A 23,733-nucleotide genomic window follows, 5' to 3' on the forward strand; every position below is an offset into this window, starting at 1 on the left:
TATATATATATATATATGTGTCTAGTGCCAATGTTGAATACCAGATGGCTTCCATATTGTTCATAGTATAATTCTTTTAATGTTTTATTTTTCGTTTTGTGAGTTGGCAATCAGATGAGTTGGACTGAAGATGCAGTAAAAGAACGACGACGATAAAGACATATACAAAAATGTATTGAAGAAGTTAATTCAGTTTATAACTAACATATTTGTTAAACATGTAAATACTTTAAATGTAATTAAACGTACTAGTTTCTTACATGTCTTTTCCAAGAAGGTATTACAACATATATATATAAAAGCTAAATAAGAATTCTAGTTAAAAGCCCATTAAGAAGGTACTTTACATATTATCCCCTCAATAGTTAAACTGTCTTCGAACACAGGAAACCACAGAATGAGCAGCTGTTCCGTCTGAAAGACTTTCAGCTTTTTCTGCACATTTAGAGGTGTTTATTATAAAAAAGTAATAAAATAATATTACAAAAGTAAAATTATTGTCATTAAGATTATAAGCCACTTTTGAGACTGCTACTTACGTTAATAATATTAGTAGATAAAAAATTATATATAAAAATGAGAATTGTACTGCTTTGAGATAATCGCTGTTTATTATAAGACAGTTCATTAGAGTCTGAAGCTTCTGGCGATGAGAATTATTCTTAAGAATCTGCTGAAATCATTCACGAGCACTGTTTGTTGTATAGGGCCAAAAATGTAGATCTTTGGTTATTTGAAACTGAAATAAGTAGTGATCTAATGTACCTGGTAAGCCACAAATGCTACTGTTTGTGTTATGTACCCTAAAATGAAATAAGTATGCCACAAAAGGTCTACGAGCTGTCAGAAGATAAGTCACTACACTATTTGTAGAAACTAATTTACGTGAGGGAATGGGTAAGAAGGTAAATGTTCTCCTTAAGTGACTTCTTGTGACCATAAAAATTTCCATTGTGACGCAAGATCTTTTTCTAAACTAGATTTGAAGTAAGAATTGGATTAGGCAAGGAAATAATTGATGTTAAAATACTGTTCGCAGCCTCTCCTGCTAGCTGATCAATGATCTCATTGCCGATACTCAGAGATTTAGCGCCAGTTATGCATAAACATTACTCCTCCTAACATCAGCACTTCCGTATGATGTATCTCCGATCTTTGTCCATAGGCTTCGTAGAATCACATTTGTGACTGCACTACAATTCATTACAGCTGATCGAGAGAGTTAACATCTGTTTAATGGAGAAAACAGCAACTGCATATGGCCGAGAAAACAGCAATATATTGGAACAATTACTTATGGAAAGTTTATACTCGTAGAGTTAGCTCTAAACAGAACGTTCGATAAAATCGGAGTGTCTAACAAAACAGCAGAAATCAACAAAAGCCTTTACAGGAACCAAAATGAAGCGGATCGAATACTTTTGCAGCAATGGCTATTTGGTGGCTTGAGAAAAGAAATTGCTGAATGTTTTATTGTAGGAGTTGCAGATAGAAGCGCGGCACAGATATCGGAAAAAAAATAACGTAAATTTGGTTTTCCGTCACTTTTTGTGATTTAGCGTAAGTACCGTTAATTACAATTATTATTGAGTGCAATTAATAAAAGCAATCAGTAAATATTTTTCGTTACTTTTTAGTTTCTCCTTACGTTAATAATTTCACATTTAAAAGAATGATTCAGACCTTTCCCTCGAGATATATATCTTCCTCTAAAATATACATTTATAATTATGAATACTAATTTTATTCATAAAAATATAAAACATGAAAAAATAATAAAAATACTAAGGAATGAAACTTTAATCTTTACTTAACGCCTGAATGCAAGAATAATCTGTAATTTTATTCTGGAGAAATACTGATTTTAAGAAAATTTCATTCATAATTTTGTCCAAAAATTGAAATGATTTCATCAGTTTAGGCTATAATAATAATAACTTATTAATAATATGCATCGCAGTTTTGGAATCCTGCGTTTTATAGAGTCATTTTCTGTGTATTGTATTTCTCCAACGTTTTTATTAGTACCAGGAAAGAAATTTTGAGTGTCAGGATTTTCCATTTTATTTCCTTTCACACAACGGGCTACATACATTCGTTTTTTCTGTAGTTGCGCTCCAATTTTAATATGCGTTTACTTTTGGTTGAAGATTGATTATGTTAGAAATCGCGAGATGGAAAAGCCAGGTTGTCAAGTTTTAAACTAGCAAACAGTATGCATAATTTTTGACTGTCCTGTTACTCTATATTATGATATGCTAATTGAAATTTTATTTAAGTTATTATTTTTCTACTGTAAAATACTTGGAAGAAGGCTAAACGTTAATTACATGTCAAGACATATCGTTTATTTATAGGTTAGTAGATTTACATAAAATCCTATTTTAGATCTTTTTTCTTATTCACTTACTTTATTAACAATACAATATCATTGATAATTTCCCAGATTTAAGTGCAAAATGCGGCCGTATTGCCTTTTAAAAGCATGAGCCAATCTTTACCCAAACTGCCTGGGCAATTACATTAGTATACTGTTAACAAAATCTAGGTTTATGTCAAAATAACAAACCTAATAAAACGATTATTGGAAAGTTAAACAGAAATAATAGTTAAACAGCGTAATGTTAACAACAGCGTGAGTTAAGCAAGAATCAGCAGTCTTCCATTGGTGAATTAGAATTTATAGAGGCGTTTCAAATTCAAAAATATCTTTTAGTTCTAATTAATGACACTAATTACAATCCATCTTTACCCTCAGCCGTTCAGGAAATTATGTTTTAGCTTTCTTTTTCATCAATAGATGGCGTCAGTAGACTTTTTTACAGTCATTCGTATCACCATATCCTATCTCTTTCATTTATCTTAAGCAGCTGAAAAAGTTGGTTCTATATTTAAACCATCCAAACTAGTCCTGCAAAATTTACAAACATTATGCTGATTTTTTGTTGTTTAACTTCTCCAATAAAATATAAGTTTATAAAATATGTACCCCCCACATATATATATGTAAGATATAACATAATATGATAGCTGCTTTAAAAATAATTGGCGACCTCAAAATTAATGATTTTAGATTTTATGGTCTCCCTCTAAATTCAACTGTTCTCCCGGATTCTAGATCTTTCTATGTTACGTAACGTTTTAATGCAGATACATATTGTCCAATCAAATTTTATTTCGAAACTTTCTTTAACTCGAACTGAAACTATTGATTCCGTTCTTACTTCCTCTGAGTTGCAGCGTTCTCGTTCGCTTATGCTTCCCTGTCAGCAAGACGTTGCTTTTCCACGCTGCTGCTATTTGCCTAAGATAACGTCGTACTTTAAAATGGAACTTATTGTATTCAACTATAATTAAGAAATATCTTGTATGCAAAAAATGATTTGATATGCTTAAAAAAATAAGGATTGTGTTTCTTCAAGTTCAGTTGTGCTAAATGCGTCATCATGCTTTTTCACTCAGCCACTACGGTCTTCTCAGTCATGACGCAAAATCGAAAGCTGTTAAAAGTTCCAGTGTTTTCATCTACGTATTTTAAAAACATGATACATATATAAATTTGTTGCCATTCTCTATTAGTTTTACCCGATATATTACATCACATAAAAGTCACGATTCAGGCAATTTTTAAAATACACATCTTTCCCTAAAATATACATACATTTATAGTTATGAATAAGCATTTTCGTAACATAATACTGAGCTTTTAAGTATACTTATGGCATTTCTTTAAGAAATGCGTGTTACACCTGCCTCGAATAAAAGAACAGTAAAGCAAATAGCTACCCTAATAATCTAACTATAGAATATGTTAAAGTGTGAAAATTTTTCAGTAAAACCTACAAACATTCTGTGAAAGTATTATGCAAGCTCATAATATCTCGATGTCCATCTTGATTTATTCTGTGTTCAAACTTACTGTTAGCGTAGGTTCCTGTTTTACTTTTTATTATTGTAAAATACGATAATATACAGGAATTATAACGGAAAAAAAATCTGCTGTATAAAACACAATTTCTAATATCTAATTTATTGGTCTCTCAAAGATTTTGAAGTTCTATACATACATATTATGTGCAACAAATTCTTGATAAAAGTTACCTCGAATTCCACTTCGAAATTTTAACAGAAAACAGATCCGATGTTTCGAGTTTTTTGGGTCACTACAGAGCCTCAGGTATACATATTTTTCAAACCGGGATCGTAATGGGAGTGAATGACATTTTACTGATCATCGGCTTGCACGAAGCTTGTATTAACTATAAGTTGCGTTATTTTCTATCCTTAGCTGATCAATGTATTCATTTGTTTATGAGAAAAGACCTGGAAGGATAGTTTAGAATTTAAATTATATAATGAAAACTCAGTTTAAAGTTTTAATGAAAACATTTAATAGAAATTGGATGAAAATATAAAACTAATGCATTTTTAGTGCCGTTATTGTCTTTTCTTTTTTGTGAGCAAAAATCTTGAAAATTCAACTTACTTGGAAATGGAAACAGAAACCTTCCAATTGCAAATTAGAAGTGTTAACAAGTACACTGAAGGAACTCTGATAACTCCTTACAGAGTTATAGATAATAGCAAAGAAAAAAGTAAAATTGAATTTGTAAAGAGAACAGATTTATTCTGAAAGGATATTTGCTTGCGGTTTTATGAACAATGAAGAAATTTTATGAAAGAAATCTGGAAATGAAAATGGAAATCCACAACAGAATCCACAATAACAAAATGAAAAATCCACAACACACAAAATATGTAGTAATGAAACTCACAGGAAATTTTAGATTTACAGGCACGATGCTGCTTAAAGGAAAGATACCAAGAAAATATTTCAGATCGATTTTAGTATATAGAAATAGATTGCTGAGCTGCAGTGTGCATTTTGATTAAATGCCAGTGTCCAATTTTGACTTTTTAATTTTTTGTGCGTCCTACATGCCCCAGATAACAATATTGTTTAAGAATTAAAAATATTATTTTATTTTAGCCCGTAGTTTCAGTTCTTTTATAGAATGATAAATTATATGCATTAGCTATAAAATTTCATTCCACTGAAAAAGTACATCAGAATTTGGATTTGATATTTCATGTAAATTTTTCTCATCTATAATGTTCTCCAAATGTCTATGTTTTATGGTAGCTTGAATAGCAATTTTTATTTATTGAATTGGAGGTAAAATTTTGTGGCCACTAAACGTTATCTGGAGTGATTTAAAGTTCAGCACCCTTTGGAAAATAACTCCGAGAAATCAAATTATGGATTAAAATATTTATAGGAAACACAAGTTACAACTATTATACAATATGTCTGTGTAGAGCATATCATTTCTTTGTTCTTGTTAAAATAACATTACTGTTTAATGCGCAACCTAACAACATTGCGTTGTCCAAAGTTAAATGTCATCATTGTGGGAAATTAATTCAAATCATCTGTTATCCTCTTTCGGGATCACTTCGAAACAGAGCGCGTTCTACTCTTCTGGCCACGTTGTTGCTTCAAGCTAAATCTTACTAGTTCGGACGTATTGTTACGTGCCTGCTAGTATTAACCGTCCAACACTATCTATGCAATTTTTAGTTTAGTTAGCATTAGATTAGTTTTTATTTTCTACCTTAAGCACAAGTGGAGACTTCCTGTACGCCCGAGAAAGCCCAACTGTAAATACACTTGAGTCGAATAAAAGGGGAATTTCATCTTCCTTTGAACTTGTTGTTAAAGACTTAGAAGAAAGATATTAATTAGTCCATACACATTCTTAAGTATTATGGCTGCCAAGCACTTTCAATTTAGCTAGAACATTCTAATGTATTTTGGAGCTGATATCTTCTAAAGGAAACATGATTAACATCAGTAGTTGGGTTAAAGTGAAACGTGCAGTTGCACTGTTTCGTATGTGAAACAGAATAATCTTCTTTCTTCCTCAGACGTAAACTCGAAAATGAAGAAAAATTGTTTTGTAAAGAAACCGAAATAGCGGAAAATTTGTGTTTTACTTTATCTTTGGGATGCTCTTTTATAACAGTAGAGGATCTTTAGCAACAGTAGAAGAGTTTCGGCGAATAGAAACCATACTGAGATGATTCTTTTGCAGAAGTAATTGGGTCCTCATTAACTTAATCAATGAAGGGAGAACAAACACTTAATCGTTCTCGATATTAGATTAATGAAGTATTGAAGTGAGCAAAAAAACATTTTCGAAGGGTATTTCGGAAACGTTTTTAACAAATGCTCTCAAAAAGTCAAAAATTCATTGAACATATGCATGAGAAGTGGCAGAAATCTTGATTATGAATGAACTGTATGTTGAAAATGTATATTTTCAAAACATTTCATTTACCAACTTGGAACACGCTACTAATTATAGAAAAGTTTTACAGCTAGCTTTTATATATTATCCCTGTTTATGCCAGTAAGTGTTATGAAAATACAAAGGGAAAAACCGATGAGAAAGTATTGAAGAAAGCTTCAGTGTTTTAAAAATACAAATTGTTTAACTGGGGAACAGAGAACGAAAAAAAAAAAAAAAAAAGAAAAGTGAAAAAGTAGCTAACACTTTATTCAAAGACTTATCGCAGTTTTGATACAGATGTACACTAAACAATCAAATAAAAGTCTCTGTTTAATGTTAAGAAATGAAAGCCATTCACCTCAAGTTTTACCACCTCATGCAATTATTAAGGAACAATTTTAACTTTAGACTGTAGAAGCAAGCTGATGAAAAACGTTGTTTTTGACACTGGAAGTCATTATTGCTATGCTTGAAACAACGACAAAGTCGTGAGTAGCTTAAAAATATCCCTTTTATTGAAATAGAATTTAGAAACACAAAGCTACAATATAAGCCACAATTCGTAGTGATATGCAACTAAGTAGAACAGTCAAATTTAAATCATACGTTGAACAGCAATCAAAGACTGCGCATTTAAATGTTACACGAAGCTAGGTCACTAACTATTGGTGCGTCAGCATCAAAGCGTTGGCAGCAATGCAAAACTGAATAATTACATTTATCAGATCTGGCATGAAAGCGTAGCGTGTGCGCGATGCCAGAAACACATTCTATTTTAAAATGAGAAACCTTAGTTTAAATACTGGCTACTTATTTGCATTCTGGTGGGGAATATGGAATGGAGAGGTTATAGTGAAGACTGAAATTATAAATAAATAATTCATAAAATTCTTTACAGTCCTAATATTTCTTTTCCAGATTAAAGAAATGAATTTTTTGGTAATTATTTTACGTGTTTGTAATTTTTTTCTTGATTTAAAGAATATACATTGAGAGTATATGCATAAATATATATTTAAAAATCTGTTAAAACAATTGCTCACATTGTGCATTTTGGCATATGACATGCAGAGCATATATAGCATATAAGCACTAATGGGAAACTAAGATTACATAAGAAACACATATTACTATTTTTCATTAAAAACGTATACGAATTTTATTTTATGTAGTTTTGACTATTCTACAATTGTTGTAAAATAGTGCAAAGAATGGCCAAAATATTAATAAATAGAGTTCTAAAAAATAGTTTTGAAAACCATCAAAACGGCTTTTTAACTACTAAAATGCAAAAATATGCTATACACAAAAATTAATTTAAGTGTTTATGTTTATATTAAGTATTTGGATGGGATTCAGATTATTACAAATGAAATAAATACTCTTGAAGAGCTTAATCAATAATAATATTGCTAAAACTTAAACTTCTAGAATTTGTGCAAACGGGATTGCTTTCAAACACCGGTTGGCAAATTTATTACTTTTTCAAAATCTCATATGTATTATTTATAGTTTCACTTACTTAATAATTAAAAAAATTCCAATGGATTATACAGAGAATACTTGATTTAGTGTTATTTTCTCATACTCCAGTTGGTTAATTAGTTATCGCAAAGCATTCTATTGCTATCATTTACAGACAAAGAATGCATTCTAAGCCCTTTATGAAAACTGGCTAGACTTTGCTTTCAATGCGAGGAAGGATACAAAAGCCCCTCGAGTTAGGAGGAACTAAAGCTGATACGTAATATAAACCTTTTGTAACATTAGTTTCTCAGTAATCGTATATCTTTAAATACATTGTAAATAAAACTATTTCTATATCATCAAATAAAACGGAATAAAAAATAGGGATTTTCCAGAATTTACATCATATATTTTGATAATTGCCCTCTTATAAATTTTCCAGATTTCAAGGATTTACTTAAATATTTCTGACAAGTGAACAGAAAATGATATTCCAACCCACTAATTACGTATTCTAATGAGCTTTGATTCTACTCAAACTAATTAGATGATGTAAAGCATCGCTTGTGAAAGTACTTTCCCATTAAAGATGAGAGTTTAAAAACTAATTGGAAACAAAAAAATTGACTATCTAGTGTGTAGCTTGGGAAAATTAAGGCACATTCAAATAAATATGGGACTATTACAGAGAAATCAGTCATATTTGTGTGCCTCAGATTTGCCTGTTTGTTATGAATGAGGCTTCATTACAAAATTTAGGTTCAGTTATATAGCTTCATAATTTTGGTCCTTCGATATTCGATAATTCGCAAATTTGGCGAACTTACTTTGCAACTTCATTATAAAAGTCAAGAGTTATTCTAAATCAAGTAGCTAGATAAGGCACATATAAGGAAATTTCGTATAAGCGCCATAAATTTTCCTTTACCATATGAAACACTTCCTTAATCTGTTGGCTAACACTTTATATTGCAGATTAAAATGAAATGTGAACTCAGATATTAAATATATGAACTCAGATATTAAATATATAAACTCAGATATTAAATATTGTTTCTATAATTTTGGAAAATCTGTTCCCCTTTGATATATTCACCTACTGCAGTTATTTAAGAATAAATAGTAAGCTTAATTTATACGCATTGAAATTAAAGGACATTATTAAAGATACACAGAAGTATCTACGTTTCCTGAATAAAATATTAAGCCTCTTTCTTTTCGTCTAGTGAATATGATTTGTTGCCGCGAATTATTCTCATTACTGCCTCAAAACGAGCATTTAAGAAAATGTATTCTGAGTTTAAATATTGAAACATCATATGTTTTGGGGTGTTTTCCACAGATAATTCATATCATATTCGTACTAAAATACAGAGCTTGAGGCTAAATAGTGTTAAGATCTCTATTAAATCTTGAGAAAAGTATACTTGAGTACCTATTCATTATTTAAATTAATTAATTTAAATTTTAAACATACAAAATATTTTAACTCATATTATCTTCACAGTGATTATGTTCACACATAGTATGTGTTATTATATGTTATGTATTATATTATGTGTTATGTATTATATTATGTGTAATATTATTACCTATTATGTGTTATGTATTATATTATGTGTAATATTATTACCTATTATGTGTTATTATATTATGTGTAATATTATGTTCACAGTGTTTATTATATTATGTTCCCAGCGATAATTTGAATTAATTACCAAAGGTGTATCCAAATCTTAGTGCATTTCTAGAGAGTCGTTTTTATTACCTAGATAGAGCACATTTCAGTCGCTAAATTGGTTTCATTAGAAAAACGAATGATAAAACCAAGGGCTTTTCCAGCTCCCGGAAAAGGCCTCTCTCGGAAAAAGGCCAACATTTATAGCTAAAAAATTTCCAGTTTTGAGGATAAAAAAGAATATTGTTAAAAAAAGGCTTTAATTTGAGTAATTTAAGAATAGACACTTCAGTCTGAGTCATGCACTGGTAAGAAACTATAAAGTCAAGCGTGAGATTTCGTAGATGATAGTGCATATAAAATATCAATATTCAAAGAAATAATGCTCTAATCAAAACATACTAGGCTGTTTTGTTTTGCTTTATAGAACTACCACAATCGAAGCCGCAAAATTCTTTCAAATAATTTAGGATATTCACCTGGGATAAGGATAAGATTTTTCACTTGCAACACAACAGCTTTCTGTTTCGACCCTTGGAAACAAATTTATGATAATGAATAAACCTGTAAATAGTAATTCTCGGTCACGCTTTAAAATTTTTTTCGAAAATGAAATAATTTGAACAAAAGGCCATGTTCTCATGCGGGACTAAGCACTTGGAATAGTCTATATGAAGATAAGAATATTTATCACCCAAATTATAATCAAAGGGGAATGTTAAACAGTTTAGGCACTAAGACATGTGAATCGAAATGCTATAACGAGGCGCATTCTCACTTGACTACCGGGCACATGATCTTTTCCGACTGGTAACAGAACAGCAAATGCATTTAATCTTTTCTAAGAGTGCCATCTATCCGCAACTGGCTTCAGCAGCGTCAAATCTAACTCAAGGAATAGAATAATCCTGAATGTAATAAAATAATTTTCTATTATTAATATAATTAGCATCCTTTCACATGCTTTTAATGATTAGAGTTTACCAAAGATTATTTTTAAATTTATATTATGCATATAAACTATTATTATAACATAAGTCTAAAATATTATTGTTCAATAGTCGACAGTCCAATACTACAATTGTTAATGATCTAAAACATACTATAAGGTATTTCTCCCGCCTTCTTGGCATGCCTTCGTGGTGTGGTGGTCTGCACGCTGGGCGCGTATTCCAGAGGTCCGCGGTTCGATTCCCGGTGAATGCGGTTGCTAATTTTTCATGACTCCTGCTTTAAAAATACCTAATGTCTCTACAGCAATACCGATGCAATAAACAATCCAGCATCAGTCCCCCAAAGGTTTCGACCATTGTCTAATTGCGGAGAAAATACGTCACTTGGAAGTGATCTGTTATATTGATCGACACTGAGGCACATATGATCGACACACACACATTTATATACATATATATGTATACATGTGTGTTTCTATATGTGTATGCGTATATATATATATGAACATATATATGTCTAACAGGAAAATGATCTTCACTTATCGTACGTTTGCTCTTTGAAGGAGCAGTTCGAAACATTCTCTGTTTCTGCCCTTGATGTTTGATTAGTTATTTGCTTCGATAAAGAGTTAATAAGTCTCGGAACCAAAACTGTCGAATCTCGAAAATGAATTTTAACGATAACGTATTTATATTTATAAAATTTTGAATAAATTTTAAGAAAATGGAAATAAATTCGTTTTATTCTCGTGTTCATTGAAATTTAACAAGATAATTTATGCAGAAGAAATCGCTATGGTATTTGAGAAGGCAAATGTTGCATACAAAGAAAAATATTTTTTAAATCTTGCATTTGCCATATATAAGCATTTTATTCTCAACAATTAGTTGAAATTATGGCTTTTTAATGGCAATGCATATGAAAAAAGAATGATCTTTTCTTGCTCTACACTCTGTTTTGAATAAATGCTCATTTTCACTATTGAATAGCGTAATGGAAATGAATCACCTGGACCAAAGCATAATTGAATTTTAAAAGTGAAAATAACACGTGAAAATCTCTTGCTTGACTACGTGAATGAGAGACGAATAATAGAAATTTTTCAAGCCTTTATCTAGGTGATATAAAATAGGACTCAATAAAAATTAAGGGGAAAGAGAGAAATAAATTCTAGTTTTACTAATTTTAAGATAGAGTAACACAAACTAAGGGAGACATATGCTTTTTGGTTATGTCGCTTAATTGTACCTGTAACTAAAGTTTCTAAAATTCATTAACAGTAAATTATTAGAAAAGATGCATATTCATGCTTATGTTTGACTGGAATGACATCAGCATTTTTAAGCTTTTCTGTGCACGGAGAGTGTATCTTGGTTGTCAAGTGAACATAGCATCCAAAAATTGTTGAAACATTTTATTCTACTGTAAATTAACGATTATATAGATAACTGCGTAATGAGTATATCGTAATTTGGAAGAGAAGGAATGTTTCTGAACGGTGAACATCCAAATAATTAATTTAATTAGGCGTTTTGTAGATAGTTTCGAAATAGAGGTTTCATTATTAGATTTATACAATTTAACCCTTTTAAAGAAAGCATACATAAAATTCCTCTAACAATTTCTAGTTTAGATATGAAGTCTGCATGTCACTTAACTAGTTTTATTAGCGTGATCAAAGAAAAAATAGACTTCAGAATACTAGGTTGAAAAAGTAATGTAACGACTACTTTGATAGGTTCTAAACCTGGTCCTTCTGAATGATCACCTAATTATTAAATTTCAATCTTTTATCTATTTTTATATTCTGATTAATGCGAAATGCTTCTTGAATAAAAGGATGTTCCGTGAGAAACAAATTATATATTAAAATCAAAGTACTTAATACTCTACGTTTCAGTACTGTTTAGCTCTGGTTACTATCTGAAGTTATTCACTTCCGGAAAATAATATATCTTTAATCTAAAATAAATATTGTCTCTCTACATATTAGCCCGCCAACACTCATTACTTCTTTGCTTGCTTGCTGGTACTAAAAATATCAATGCCTATTTATTTGGTTACATAAATTGTCTTTCGGTCTCTTGGTTATATACATTGTCTTTCAGTCTCTTGGTTATATAAATTGTATTAGTTGTCTTCAAGTTATGATGCATAGAACCACCACCAACGGATTGGCGGTGGTTCTCTGCATCATAACTTGAAGACAACTTGACTGCGTCGTTAGAAGGATTAATGCATAAACCAAAAAACTTGCAGATGTGTGGCCTAAATTACACAAACAATTTTATTTCTTCTGGATAATGCACATTATCACCGAGGGTACGCTATGCACCCGCCTAATTTCGTAAAGCTTATCTTTTAAACAATAGGTAAAATCAGAAAAGTAAAACTATGCAAGGCAACACAAGCGTCTAGAAGCAGACACAAGCGTCTAGAAGTGAAAAACGAAGAAGGGGGAGTTGCGACGCAATGAACCTTTTGCCTTATTTCAGATCACATGACAGTTTGATGTCCAGAATGTCGGGTTAGGATTTCATCGATAAGTTCACAATACAGATTAGATGACGGATTGTTTTCGCTTAGTTAGAAAATTTATTGCTTTAGTATTTTAAAAATGAAGACAGAAGTTAAAGGGCTGTTATTTGAAAGATTTTGAAAGACAGATATTTTATATTTTACATATATATAGGTTATCCTAAAAGTTCGGAAACTGAGGGTACCCCTGGGAATTAATTTAAAATGATTTGTGGGCATAGATTATCGCTTAGTTAAAAGTTACGGCAGTACTTTGCAATAATAACACAGGAACACTGGGAATCATTTAACCTAACACACAAAAAATATACAAACAATAAGAAACAGAAAAAGTCATCGTTTATACTTTAAAAAAAAAAAAAAAAAAAAAAAAAAAATCTGAAAGCTTTCAGATTTTAAATTAGGTTTAAAGGGGCCGTTTTTTAACGTTTCATGTGTTAACTTTATTTATTAAATATCATGTTATTTGCACTTAAACCATAAAATTCAGTTCAATAGCAATGTCGCAAAATAAATTTAAAATGAGCTTATTTTTAAAATTTCCGATACACAGTTCCGCGCGCTGGAGATAAAAAGGTTTTTTTCCGCGTAGAGCGTTGCCATTGCTCGCTTTGAAATCCTTGGGTTTGTAACTCAAAAATTCGTTAAAGTTTATAAAATATGAAATCGATAATAAAACAAATTCCAAATTTCAAATTTGGGCTTCCACATGCCCATATTCGCAGTAGGATTACGTCATTCAAATTTCAATGGCTCTAGGTACCGTTGTTTTATCACAATGCGAGAAATAGACATACATTTATGTAGCGTTTTCATTATTTCATTTCTTCAAATATAATGCAGGACTCTAAGATTTGGTGGCAACAGTTTGAAAAGTAAGACGGACATTTATAGTGATTCAGCGCAAAATCGTCAAACGAAAAAAATAGAATATTTAATTCTTCCTTTCCTGTACGCCGCATGATATGATATTATAATTTATCCTTCACATGATCTTTGTTAATTTCTAAGCCCATGGGTTTGCCTACAAATACAATATTTTAAATAACAAAATAAGCATTTAAAGTCTGTCTGCAACACTATCGGGTCATAAGTTTCTGGAAGCCAAATTCATACTTTTGTAATTCACTTGCTATCAGTCTGCGCTAATGGAAGTTAAGCAATAGAGAATGTTAAAATGATATTTTTAGAATCCTCTTATAGTAAATATTGCGTCCGGAGTTGCACAAAACATCTCCGGAAGTCATTTGTTGTTGACTTGAGTATTAGTAATTCAAGATACCTTTGGTCATCCGAGATGCGTTTTTTTTTCCAGACACTTTGTTAGTGAACTTGTAAAGACCTTATGCTATACTAATCAATTATTTTTATTTTAAGAAACTTTTCCTTTCCCTTCTGATTTCCACAATGTAAATCTAAATGAGTTCAGATATAGTATTTAAGTTGCAAAATGTTGGAAGTAGTTAGTTCCGAATTTATGAGGCGTATTCGAAAGTAGCTCTGTAGCTGAATATCTTGTGCTAGCAAACTTACTTTAATTTATATTGATATTCTTGACTATTTGTTGTGTGCAGCTAATGAGGCAGATTATATTGAAGTAGGAGCCGGTCAGGTAGTTGAAGTTTAATTCATTCTGATTGTATATACTATTTTGTGTTATGTTACTTATTCACAAGTAATGGTTAAATTGTTTCAACATATGCATATGCTTCCAACATATGCAATTCATATATTACTTTAAAAATTTCTATGTCTTTAACTAAGAATATCGTTTTGAAATTTTGCTGTATAATGGTATGAAAGGATTGACATCTGAAGGTTCGTATGGAGTCTTCTTTACGATCGAATAAAGACTAAAGAGATTACTATATAAAAGGTGAAAAAAAGCGCATCGAATTTATTTCATGTATATTATCACATTTAGATGGATTTAAAAAGCCAAGAAAAATATCATCCGAATCTAAAGGTAAAAGATAAAAACTTTTATTAATCACGATCATATAAAAAATTTAAATGTGTCTGTATTTTCTACAGAATACATGGACCAAATCCAATTGCGCAAACGGTGCTGCTAAGATCAAATTCTCTATAGCGATTCAAGAAGAAGAATTGCATGTAAACACGGCAACAAAACTAAATTTCATAGACTGTCAAAAATAAGGACACGCTTCTATAGCACGTATTCTAAGACTGTGTATCATAAAGCACGAAACATGCATAAGAAGAAAGCATTTATAATGAATGATACAAACACATGCCTTATTTTTTTATATAGAAGGTCGACAAAAATAAAACTCATTGTTATGATAAACGCACTGGGTTCCCTGCTAGGAAAGAATTAAGAACTAAGTTCATTATATGACAAACGTTGCTTTAAGTATGTTGCGTAATTTCAGATTAGTATTCTGATGATGTCTTTTGGAAAAGAGCATTTCTAGACGTGCTTTGCGTTTCAGACTCATAAAATTGCAGCTAGGGTTTCCGCCTGGTAACTGTTGTCAAGTGGTTTGAGGTTTAAATTCCGCAGAATTGTAGATTGGTAATTAGGTTCCGTTGTTAAAGCGTGAATTTGAAGAAAACCAAGTTTCAATTTGGAGATCAAGAGTTAAATTGTTTTTTAAATTCAAAACTTTTCAAATTCAGTCATCAATTATTAAATAGACAACACTTCACTGCCATCATATTAAGTTCTGGTTTGTTTTAAATTTTAACCAGTTCGTTAACTGACTTTACTAAAACTAAATTTTTTTTTGTTTTTTGTTGGTTGCTTATCATCCACTCAGTACTTATAAGATATTTATCCCGCCTTCTTGGCATGCCTTCGTGGTGTGGTGGTCTGCACGCTGGGCTTGTATTCCAGAGGTCCACGGTTCGATTCCCGGCAAGGACGTTGCTCATTATTCATCTTTCTTGCATCCCAAAAAATACCTAATGTCTCTACAAACTAAGTATTTTTAAAACAGAAAACTAGCACGGCGTCAAAACAAACTAAACGTTTTATTGAAATCCGTTGTCTGTAGACTAACAGAAAAACCGGGTAAAATTTAAAGAACAGCTTTCAAAACGTGCAACAGAACTGAAGGACAGAAGCTCAGTAGTTAATATTTAAAAAGTTTAAAACAAAGAGAAATTTCTTACAGACTTGGTTCTGGAAGTATTAAAGTACTTACCGCTACAGATATCAGCCAATCGCTTCGGGTAAGACATTAACATTGTTCTTTGGTTGTGATATAAGTCACTTGCTAAGGGAAGTACATATATAGATGGATTTGGGCATTTACACAACTTTTTTTCATTAACTGCGATACAGCTGTAACTTTGTGGTCTGCGCTTCTTTTCAAGCACAAATTAAATTTGAATGTTTCTTTAGCAGGAAATCTGAAGTGAAAAATCTCAAATAATATCTTCATGAATTCCTTTACGGAAATAACAATTAACATTAAAAAAAGAAGCATTTATTAGCATATTGTAAATGAAACACAGAAATTTATAAAAGAAGTGACAGGTATCTTTATATTTAGTGTTAGTCTTAGATAAAAGAAGCTAAATATTTTTTTTTTTTAAATTGAGAACACTTCTTTTTTTTTAAAAGAAGAAGAAAGTATTTAAAATTCGAAAGACTTTAAAATTTTTAGAAGAATTCATCCTGTTTCACAGTTAATTTTGTACATTTATCCATATATTTTGTTTTGGCATATATATATATATATATATATATAATAAATAAGAAGGCATGTTAAGAACTCGTTTAAAAGGTTGATTTTGGTTAAAATTCTCAATTCTTTTAACATTTCTAAACACCGCATTATTAGCTATCAAAAACAACTTATCTTGATATGTTGACAAGAAGTAGACGTATATCCTTTTTTTGAGAGATGACAAGCCGGAAGTTACTGTTTGCCACACCGGAAGTCAAAGTTTAAAGAGAAAATTAAAGATGCCGTTTTCAACCGTTTTTATGTTACTTTTTAAATAACTAATTTTAAGCATTTCAATACGTCTGGAGAACTTGGCAGAGCATTTTATTATGTATTTTCTCATTTTCATTTCTCAACTTGAATGTATATGTGTATATATGTCATGCGAAGCGCTTGTAGAATGAATTATAACTAACAATTGTAACCTGTTTCCAAAGATTTTAGCTTCAGATGTACAAAATATTTATTCCAACCAAAGCTTTCTGCTTATTACTGTGTAACGAACGTAAGAATGTTATGTAGTGAAATTAAGTGGTTTAATTAATTAACGGTTTAATAAAAACTAATTTATTATTTATTCCGAAATATACTACACAATGCTTATTTTATTTAATCAATATATTAATTTGTTCTTCTACTAATTGGACTTTTAGTAAGCTAGGTTCAACGCTTTTTCGCACTCAATTTTCTGAGCTTGCGTGAAAGAGACAATGGGAGATAGGATGAATTTCTCCGTAATATTGTAGTTCAAAATTACTTAAGATGATTTTATATACCTTATACGGTATTTCTCCCTCTTTTCTAGCGTGCCTTTGTGGTGTAGTGGTTCTGCACGCTGGGTTGGTATTCCAGAGGTCCGTGGTTCGATTCCCGGCGAAGGCGGTTGCTAATTTTTCATCTCTCTGTCCTAAAAAAATCCTAATGTCTCTACAACCTCACACTTAAACTGTTAAAAGCAGAGGAATTCGTTCTTTCATTTAAAAATACTTTCTTTAAGATAGATGAAATAGTATTTAAGATATGCCCGTTTAATTAGCTAAATCCTGTAATCTGGTTAAGAATTTTCTGGAGGCTGATTTTTGTCACTTCAATGGTCTCGTGACCGGCAGACCACAATGAATATGTGTTTTTTGTATTATATATTTGATTTCTATTTTGTCTTTGTATTTTTGTATAAACATAATGTTTTTGAATAGAAGTGATGAAATGTAACTATCTAGATGTTTGATGCATTTATTAGCAATTTAAAGTATTTTATGACAATTCATTTTCTTAAGAATTGATTTTGCTAATTGCATTTTAGATAATTGCTTTGGAAGTTTCTAAATTTAATTAATTTAATTGTTTTAGTGTAAGAACAGTATTTTTGCGTTCAAGAAATGATAAATTTTCAACTTCTTAAACTGTGCTACAGATTTTATGTAATTTGTGCCTAACAGAAATGAGTTAAAAATTTGGATACCTTTTTTGAAAAGCTGAATTGTTAGTTTTTATTAAAGTTAATTTAGGTTAGGATTTGTAAAGTTGCGAGGGAACAGTGATAGTTTACATAGAAATTAAGTGATTTTTTTTTTTTTTTTTGGAAATTAGTTTTCAGCTGGAGTGAAGTTTCCTGTTTAACTTTTATGAATAGTTTTATTTTTACCGTGCACCAGCGAAGACTTATTCTTCTTTATTTTTCAGGTTAAGTTTTATTGAGTGTACATTTGCTTTGATCGAATTAATTGATACTAGAACAGTTGATTAAATCTAAATTGGGTTTGATAAATCACACAATTCCTCTCCTCCTTTTCACAGCTTAGGATTTAAAGTTTCAGACTAGTTTTAGTAGAATTTGTTATTCTTTATGTTAGCTTTTGTTCGGCACCTAAGAAAGTTCAGGCAGGCAGTAAAAAAGTTAAAAACATAAAACACTTAAATTTTCATTGGTTTATCAAGAAAACAATGTTTAGATAAAGTGAAATAAAATGAATTTAAACGGAAAATATGTAGTCTGCCTTCAGATGATTAAGCATTAAACCTTCTAGCAAAACTACTTATTGCAACATAAATAAAAAAAATATTAAACAAAACTAAAACGTTTATGCAAAGAATTGAAGATGAACATTTCCTTCCGCTGCCAAAAATTTTAATATAAAAATTTTAAAATATGTATTTCCTATGTAAAACCTGCATATTTCCTCCTGTTTAAAACTATAAAAACTGCTTATCAGGAAACAGACGTATGATAGTAATAGCGAATACATATAAAACATCAATTATCAGACGATTTTTAGATACTTATTTATTTTATTGCTATGGCTTAAAGTTACAATATGGAACTTCGATAATACATTGTATTTGAAACAGCAGTTTGCCGTAAAACAGTATTATATTTATATGAAAACAACAAGATTTTGCCTAATATCACTTCATTAAGAACCGAAAATCTGTAGTAATTTCAATACAATATTCAAAAACCTTAACGTCTACATTTCCCTTTGCCCAGTTCTGAATAAGATAAATTTAGTAGCGTTCTTTGAAATAGATATATTAAAAGTATCTCTTTGGTTAGATCTGTTTAACGCTTCTAGTCCTACTATCAAAAATACTTAAATCGTATTAAAAGCTAAATGAATTTGAAAGTATATATATTTAAATGAAAGATGTATGCAAATGTTTAAACTTTCATGAATCTTAAACGTTATCAAAATTTTGTGACAAGTTTTGTAGCGAAATAATAAATCCGTGGAAGTTGATGTTTGTTCCATGATAGAACATTCTAAATTTTAACGTGAATGCGGATTTACTTATTTTAAGCAAAATCATTATCTTAACTCAGCTTGCAAGGTTTCCCTTATTTTGCATAACAAATTATTTTTAGTAATTTTCCTTATTTCTCCTCGTATTTCTTCGCCAGGATGCAAATTTAAATTTAAATGAAGTGAGTATTTAAACGAGTGAATCTTGGAGTTTATGCAGAGCGTGTTATCGCTAGCTAGCGTACGCTACGAATCTGTCCTTGCTATTACGCGGAGTTAGTGATACGCCTTTTTGGTCATTTAATAACCCCGGGTAGGTTGTTGAGCCAACCTAGTTAGCCTTAACTTAAATTGCTAGTCCAGCAGTACTCTTTTATCTTTTGAATTTATTGTGTAACGATTCTGAAGTTCCACCACAAGGTGTCGGTGTTATTGTAAGCATGAAGCACGTGCTTATTTCTGTTCAGAGTTTGACAAATAAGAAAGGTTTTTTTTTACCCTCTTTCTGTGCTTGTATTCTTTATGACTGTGCGAGAAGTCGCTAGGTTCCTTAGATCCTTAAAAGATCTAGCAAAGTTTATGTTACCAAAGAGAGTACCATCCTACGAGCTAGTTGAGAAAAGAAAGTCTGGAGATAAAAATCTCTATGTACGTATAAGCCCTATCTTGAAACAATGCACTTAAGGGAGTGACTTTTAAGGCAAAGCAAAATAAGCTATTGTAAACTCCAATTTCCGACTTAAGGCAAAGCCAAAAAATTGAATAGATTGATCAATAGATCGGAGAGAAGTATAGGAAATATTTAAAGAATGTCCATAGTATCTAAATTAAAACTTCTATTTCTTGAAATTTTATTTTTGCTAGTCAAGTATTTTTGCTAGGTAAGATAAAAAGAAGCATCAGGCACGACATCAAAACTATAAAATCTGAAAATCATTAGAAAGAGCTCATTTAAATATTTCATATGAGTTTTCGTTTTAAGTACAACAAAATTATTAAATTGACACAACAGCGTTTTCATACAGTCATAATAGTGCTTTTACACGCAGGTTCAGAGAATATGAACGTAACGTTAGGTTATTTTAAAGCAGGAGAATGTGAAAAGTGTGCAATGGCCTCTCCGGGACTCGAACCACGAACCTCTCGAACACGCTCCGACCGTGCTGACCATTACCCTCTTTACGCCACGAAGGCATGCTGAGAAGGTGGGAGATTTATTATAATTCCCCTTTAAAAAGGCGACTGAGGATTAATTGTCCCAATCGCAAAATCTTCGTGGTGGAAAATCGTCATCCACCATCTTTCTTTTAGTTCGGGCGCCACTGTAGAGACATTAGCTTATTTTAGAGAATAGGAAAAATGAGCAACGGCCTTGCCGGGACTCGAACCACGGACCTCTCGAATATGGCCGTGCGTGCTGACCATTACACCACTAAGGCATGATAAAAAGGCGAGGAGAAATACTTTATAACATGATGAAAACAACCTAGAAAATTCATACAAGTAGCAAAAATGCAATTTGGGAGTTTTACGTGATATTGACGATGTGTGGTTGTAGGATTTGGATGTCTGTGATCTGTACTTAATCTTTTAAAAGTAATGCTGCGAAGAAGTCTGTCATGTTCTCATCACAGAGAATGACCAATATCTCTTAGAACATGAATAAATATTGGAGCATAACCTAATATTGGAACATAACCTAAGATGATTATTTTTGAAAATGTCTAGAATCATCTGAAATCGTAATGGCCGCCTCAAATAAATTTCACTGTACCAATAAACGATGATTAGTAATTAGTAAGAGAATTAAATATTTGTTTAGGAAAATATGATTCGGTATAGATTTGATACGGCATGTAAGAAAGACTATGTATTTAAATATATTAAAATTTATCTTTCCTTATAGATATTTCTATACGAACAATCAAAGTTAGTTGAACATAGTTTAGAATTACTTGTTATTGTGGCTTTCGAGTCCATATTTCACAAAAAATTGGTTTCCATGTCGTCAAAGAGGTTGAACTTCTACTTTCCAACAACTTTAAGGTAGAGGTGGTCCGAGGGTCTCCCATCCTTCTACTTTACCACCAAACCACGAACAATAAAAGTTAGTTGAAAGTAGTCTAGAACTATTTTTTATTGTGGCTTTCGAGTCCATATTTCACGAAAGAGTGGTTTCCTGGGCGTCAAAGAGGTTGAACTTCTACTTTCCAACAATTTTAAGGTAAGGGTGGTCCGAGGGTCTCCCATCCTTCTGCCTTACCACCAAACCGCACGAGACATGACTTTCAGCTAGCCATACATTTACAGTGTCCCCGTGCAGCACTTTATGCATATATAAAGACACTATTACATTCACAAACATCCGTGCATTCTGCGGAATTCGAAATTTGTTCTTTCGGTATGGCACAGTGAGAGTCACGGATGACTATGGTTTCCAGATGAATGAATTTCAGATGGCCGTCCTGACGGCCATCTGAAACTACTGTTACAATTTCTAGCTTAACGACTTTTATTCAAAGAACAAATTTATTAGAAGAAATGGAAGTCAAAGAAATATTTTAAGGCATAAGATTAATTTATTTTCTTTTATTCCCAAGAAAATCTCGATGAGTGTCCTTATGTTTTCTTTACTTGAACTTGAAACTTGAAAAATTCGCTTTATCATAATGTAAATTTCAGTACTTTGTTATGATGGATTGCGTATGATTTAGGGGAAAAGCCAAACCTGAGGAGAATTCATTTCAAGATGAAATTTTTCCCGTCTGAGGAAACTCCTAGCCGTACTCAGCTCACGGATCGATTTGAGGATGAAATACAGCGCCAAGAAATACCCGCCATCATTCAATTGCAGCTTCAGTAAGCTTTCATATTACGCATACATTCTGATTACTATTTGTGTATTTTTTTGTTTTCCTGTTTGTTGTATTTTCATAATTCTGTATAGATAAACTGAACTGAGGGCTGCTATGCTATGACAAAATGGGCAATAGTAGTGCTGAAAATCCACAAAAATGTAGAAAAATGAGAAGAAATTATAAACGTAAATAACAAGGATTGCGTTAAAAGTATAAGAAATTAAATATAAAGAAAAGTAGATGATTCACTTTTTTTTTCTGAATTTGTTATTTTGGAATTTATTTGACCAGAAAATCTCCTCGTCTGCTGACCGAAATGCCACATCACTGCTGAATACGGTAACCACCTTCTCGGGATTTTTACCAGAAGTTTGATAAACTTATCTCAATACAGAATATAAGCTAACGTATGTTAACGTTTCCTTTTTATTCATTCAGTTTTGAAGCAAAATGCACCAAGTAAAAGTTCCGTTTATATGTTTTTAATTTGAGGTCCACTAACTTCTTTAAGGAATCAGTTTAAGCCAAGACTGATGTTTTTAAAGTCTGGGCTTTGACTGAAATACAAAGACCTTAAAGAAGCTCCTAAAAGGAACTTTAGGAGTTCAATATCTTCATAAATGCTGATCTATATCCTGGATGCATTCTTACAAGAGCTAACGATACAAGCATTAAATTATGTCCAATTTCTTTAGTTAGCTTTTTCTTAAATCTCGATTAAAGGGAAAATGTATAAATAGCATTGATACTGTTACACATGAACGCTAAATTTCCTTAAAAATTGTGAGAATTTCCATAACCATGAAAGAATTACGAGCTATTAAGGCTTGCAAATACATAATATAAATAAGACCTAACATTTTAGATTAGGTTTGGTTGGTTTTTATTTATATGTTTATGGAAAAACCTCGAGCTTATCTGCCTAGGGGAGGAATGCCTTCGTGGAGGACTTTCTAAAGGAAACTGACTTGCACACGAGTTGCACAGGGGGAAACTCCACGAAAACGCCTATGCAGCCAGCCGTTTGTGGAATTAAAACCTCAGACCGAACTACCAGTGTTCAGCGACTTTACTGGTTGGCTGCTGGTTGGTCCATTTTAGATCTGAACGTACTACAGTACAATTCTAAGGAAAATAAGTCAATGTAAAATTTAAATTAGGCAAAAAATTAACTTTAGGTTGATGCAGAGTTTTAGCAATATTCTATAATTTTTAATAAATTTCTTTGTTAGATTTTGTTGTCATCTTTGGAAAAATGTTCTGACGAGGGAATAATTACCGCGTCAAATCGACCTTGAAATGGATAAAGATTCATTCGGAATCTGAAAAAAATCGAAGCTACATGAAATAATCTTGCAATCTTGTGAAAAGAAAATGTAAACTGAAGCATGTTTCGATAAGTTTAAAGACTCCACTAAAAAGCAGTCAGATTTGGTGAAGGATTTTCTAATCTAGAAAAGGAAAAATACTGATGTGCTATTATAATTTCCGAAAAAATGCGGGATG

The 23,733-nt window shown here is 31.4% G+C and overlaps 1 protein-coding gene across 1 annotated transcript in view; it reads left to right on the top strand.

The window, feature by feature from the left end:
* The window catches only part of LOC118182932 (dynein axonemal intermediate chain 7-like), a 98,986-nt gene that overhangs the window by 31,209 nt on the left and 44,044 nt on the right, over positions 1–23,733 (top strand). Inside the window, exon 4 of the mRNA XM_085810716.1 lies at positions 22,084–22,228. Coding sequence (XP_085666842.1) covers positions 22,084–22,228 — 145 coding nt within the window. The remainder of the gene's footprint in view (positions 1–22,083; positions 22,229–23,733) is intronic.

This window comes from Stegodyphus dumicola, chromosome 1 (genome assembly GCF_044657685.1).
Source record: "Stegodyphus dumicola isolate Sdum_Otavi_A_Nest chromosome 1, ASM4465768v1".
In the NCBI taxonomy this organism is placed as follows: Eukaryota; Metazoa; Arthropoda; class Arachnida; order Araneae; family Eresidae; genus Stegodyphus; species Stegodyphus dumicola.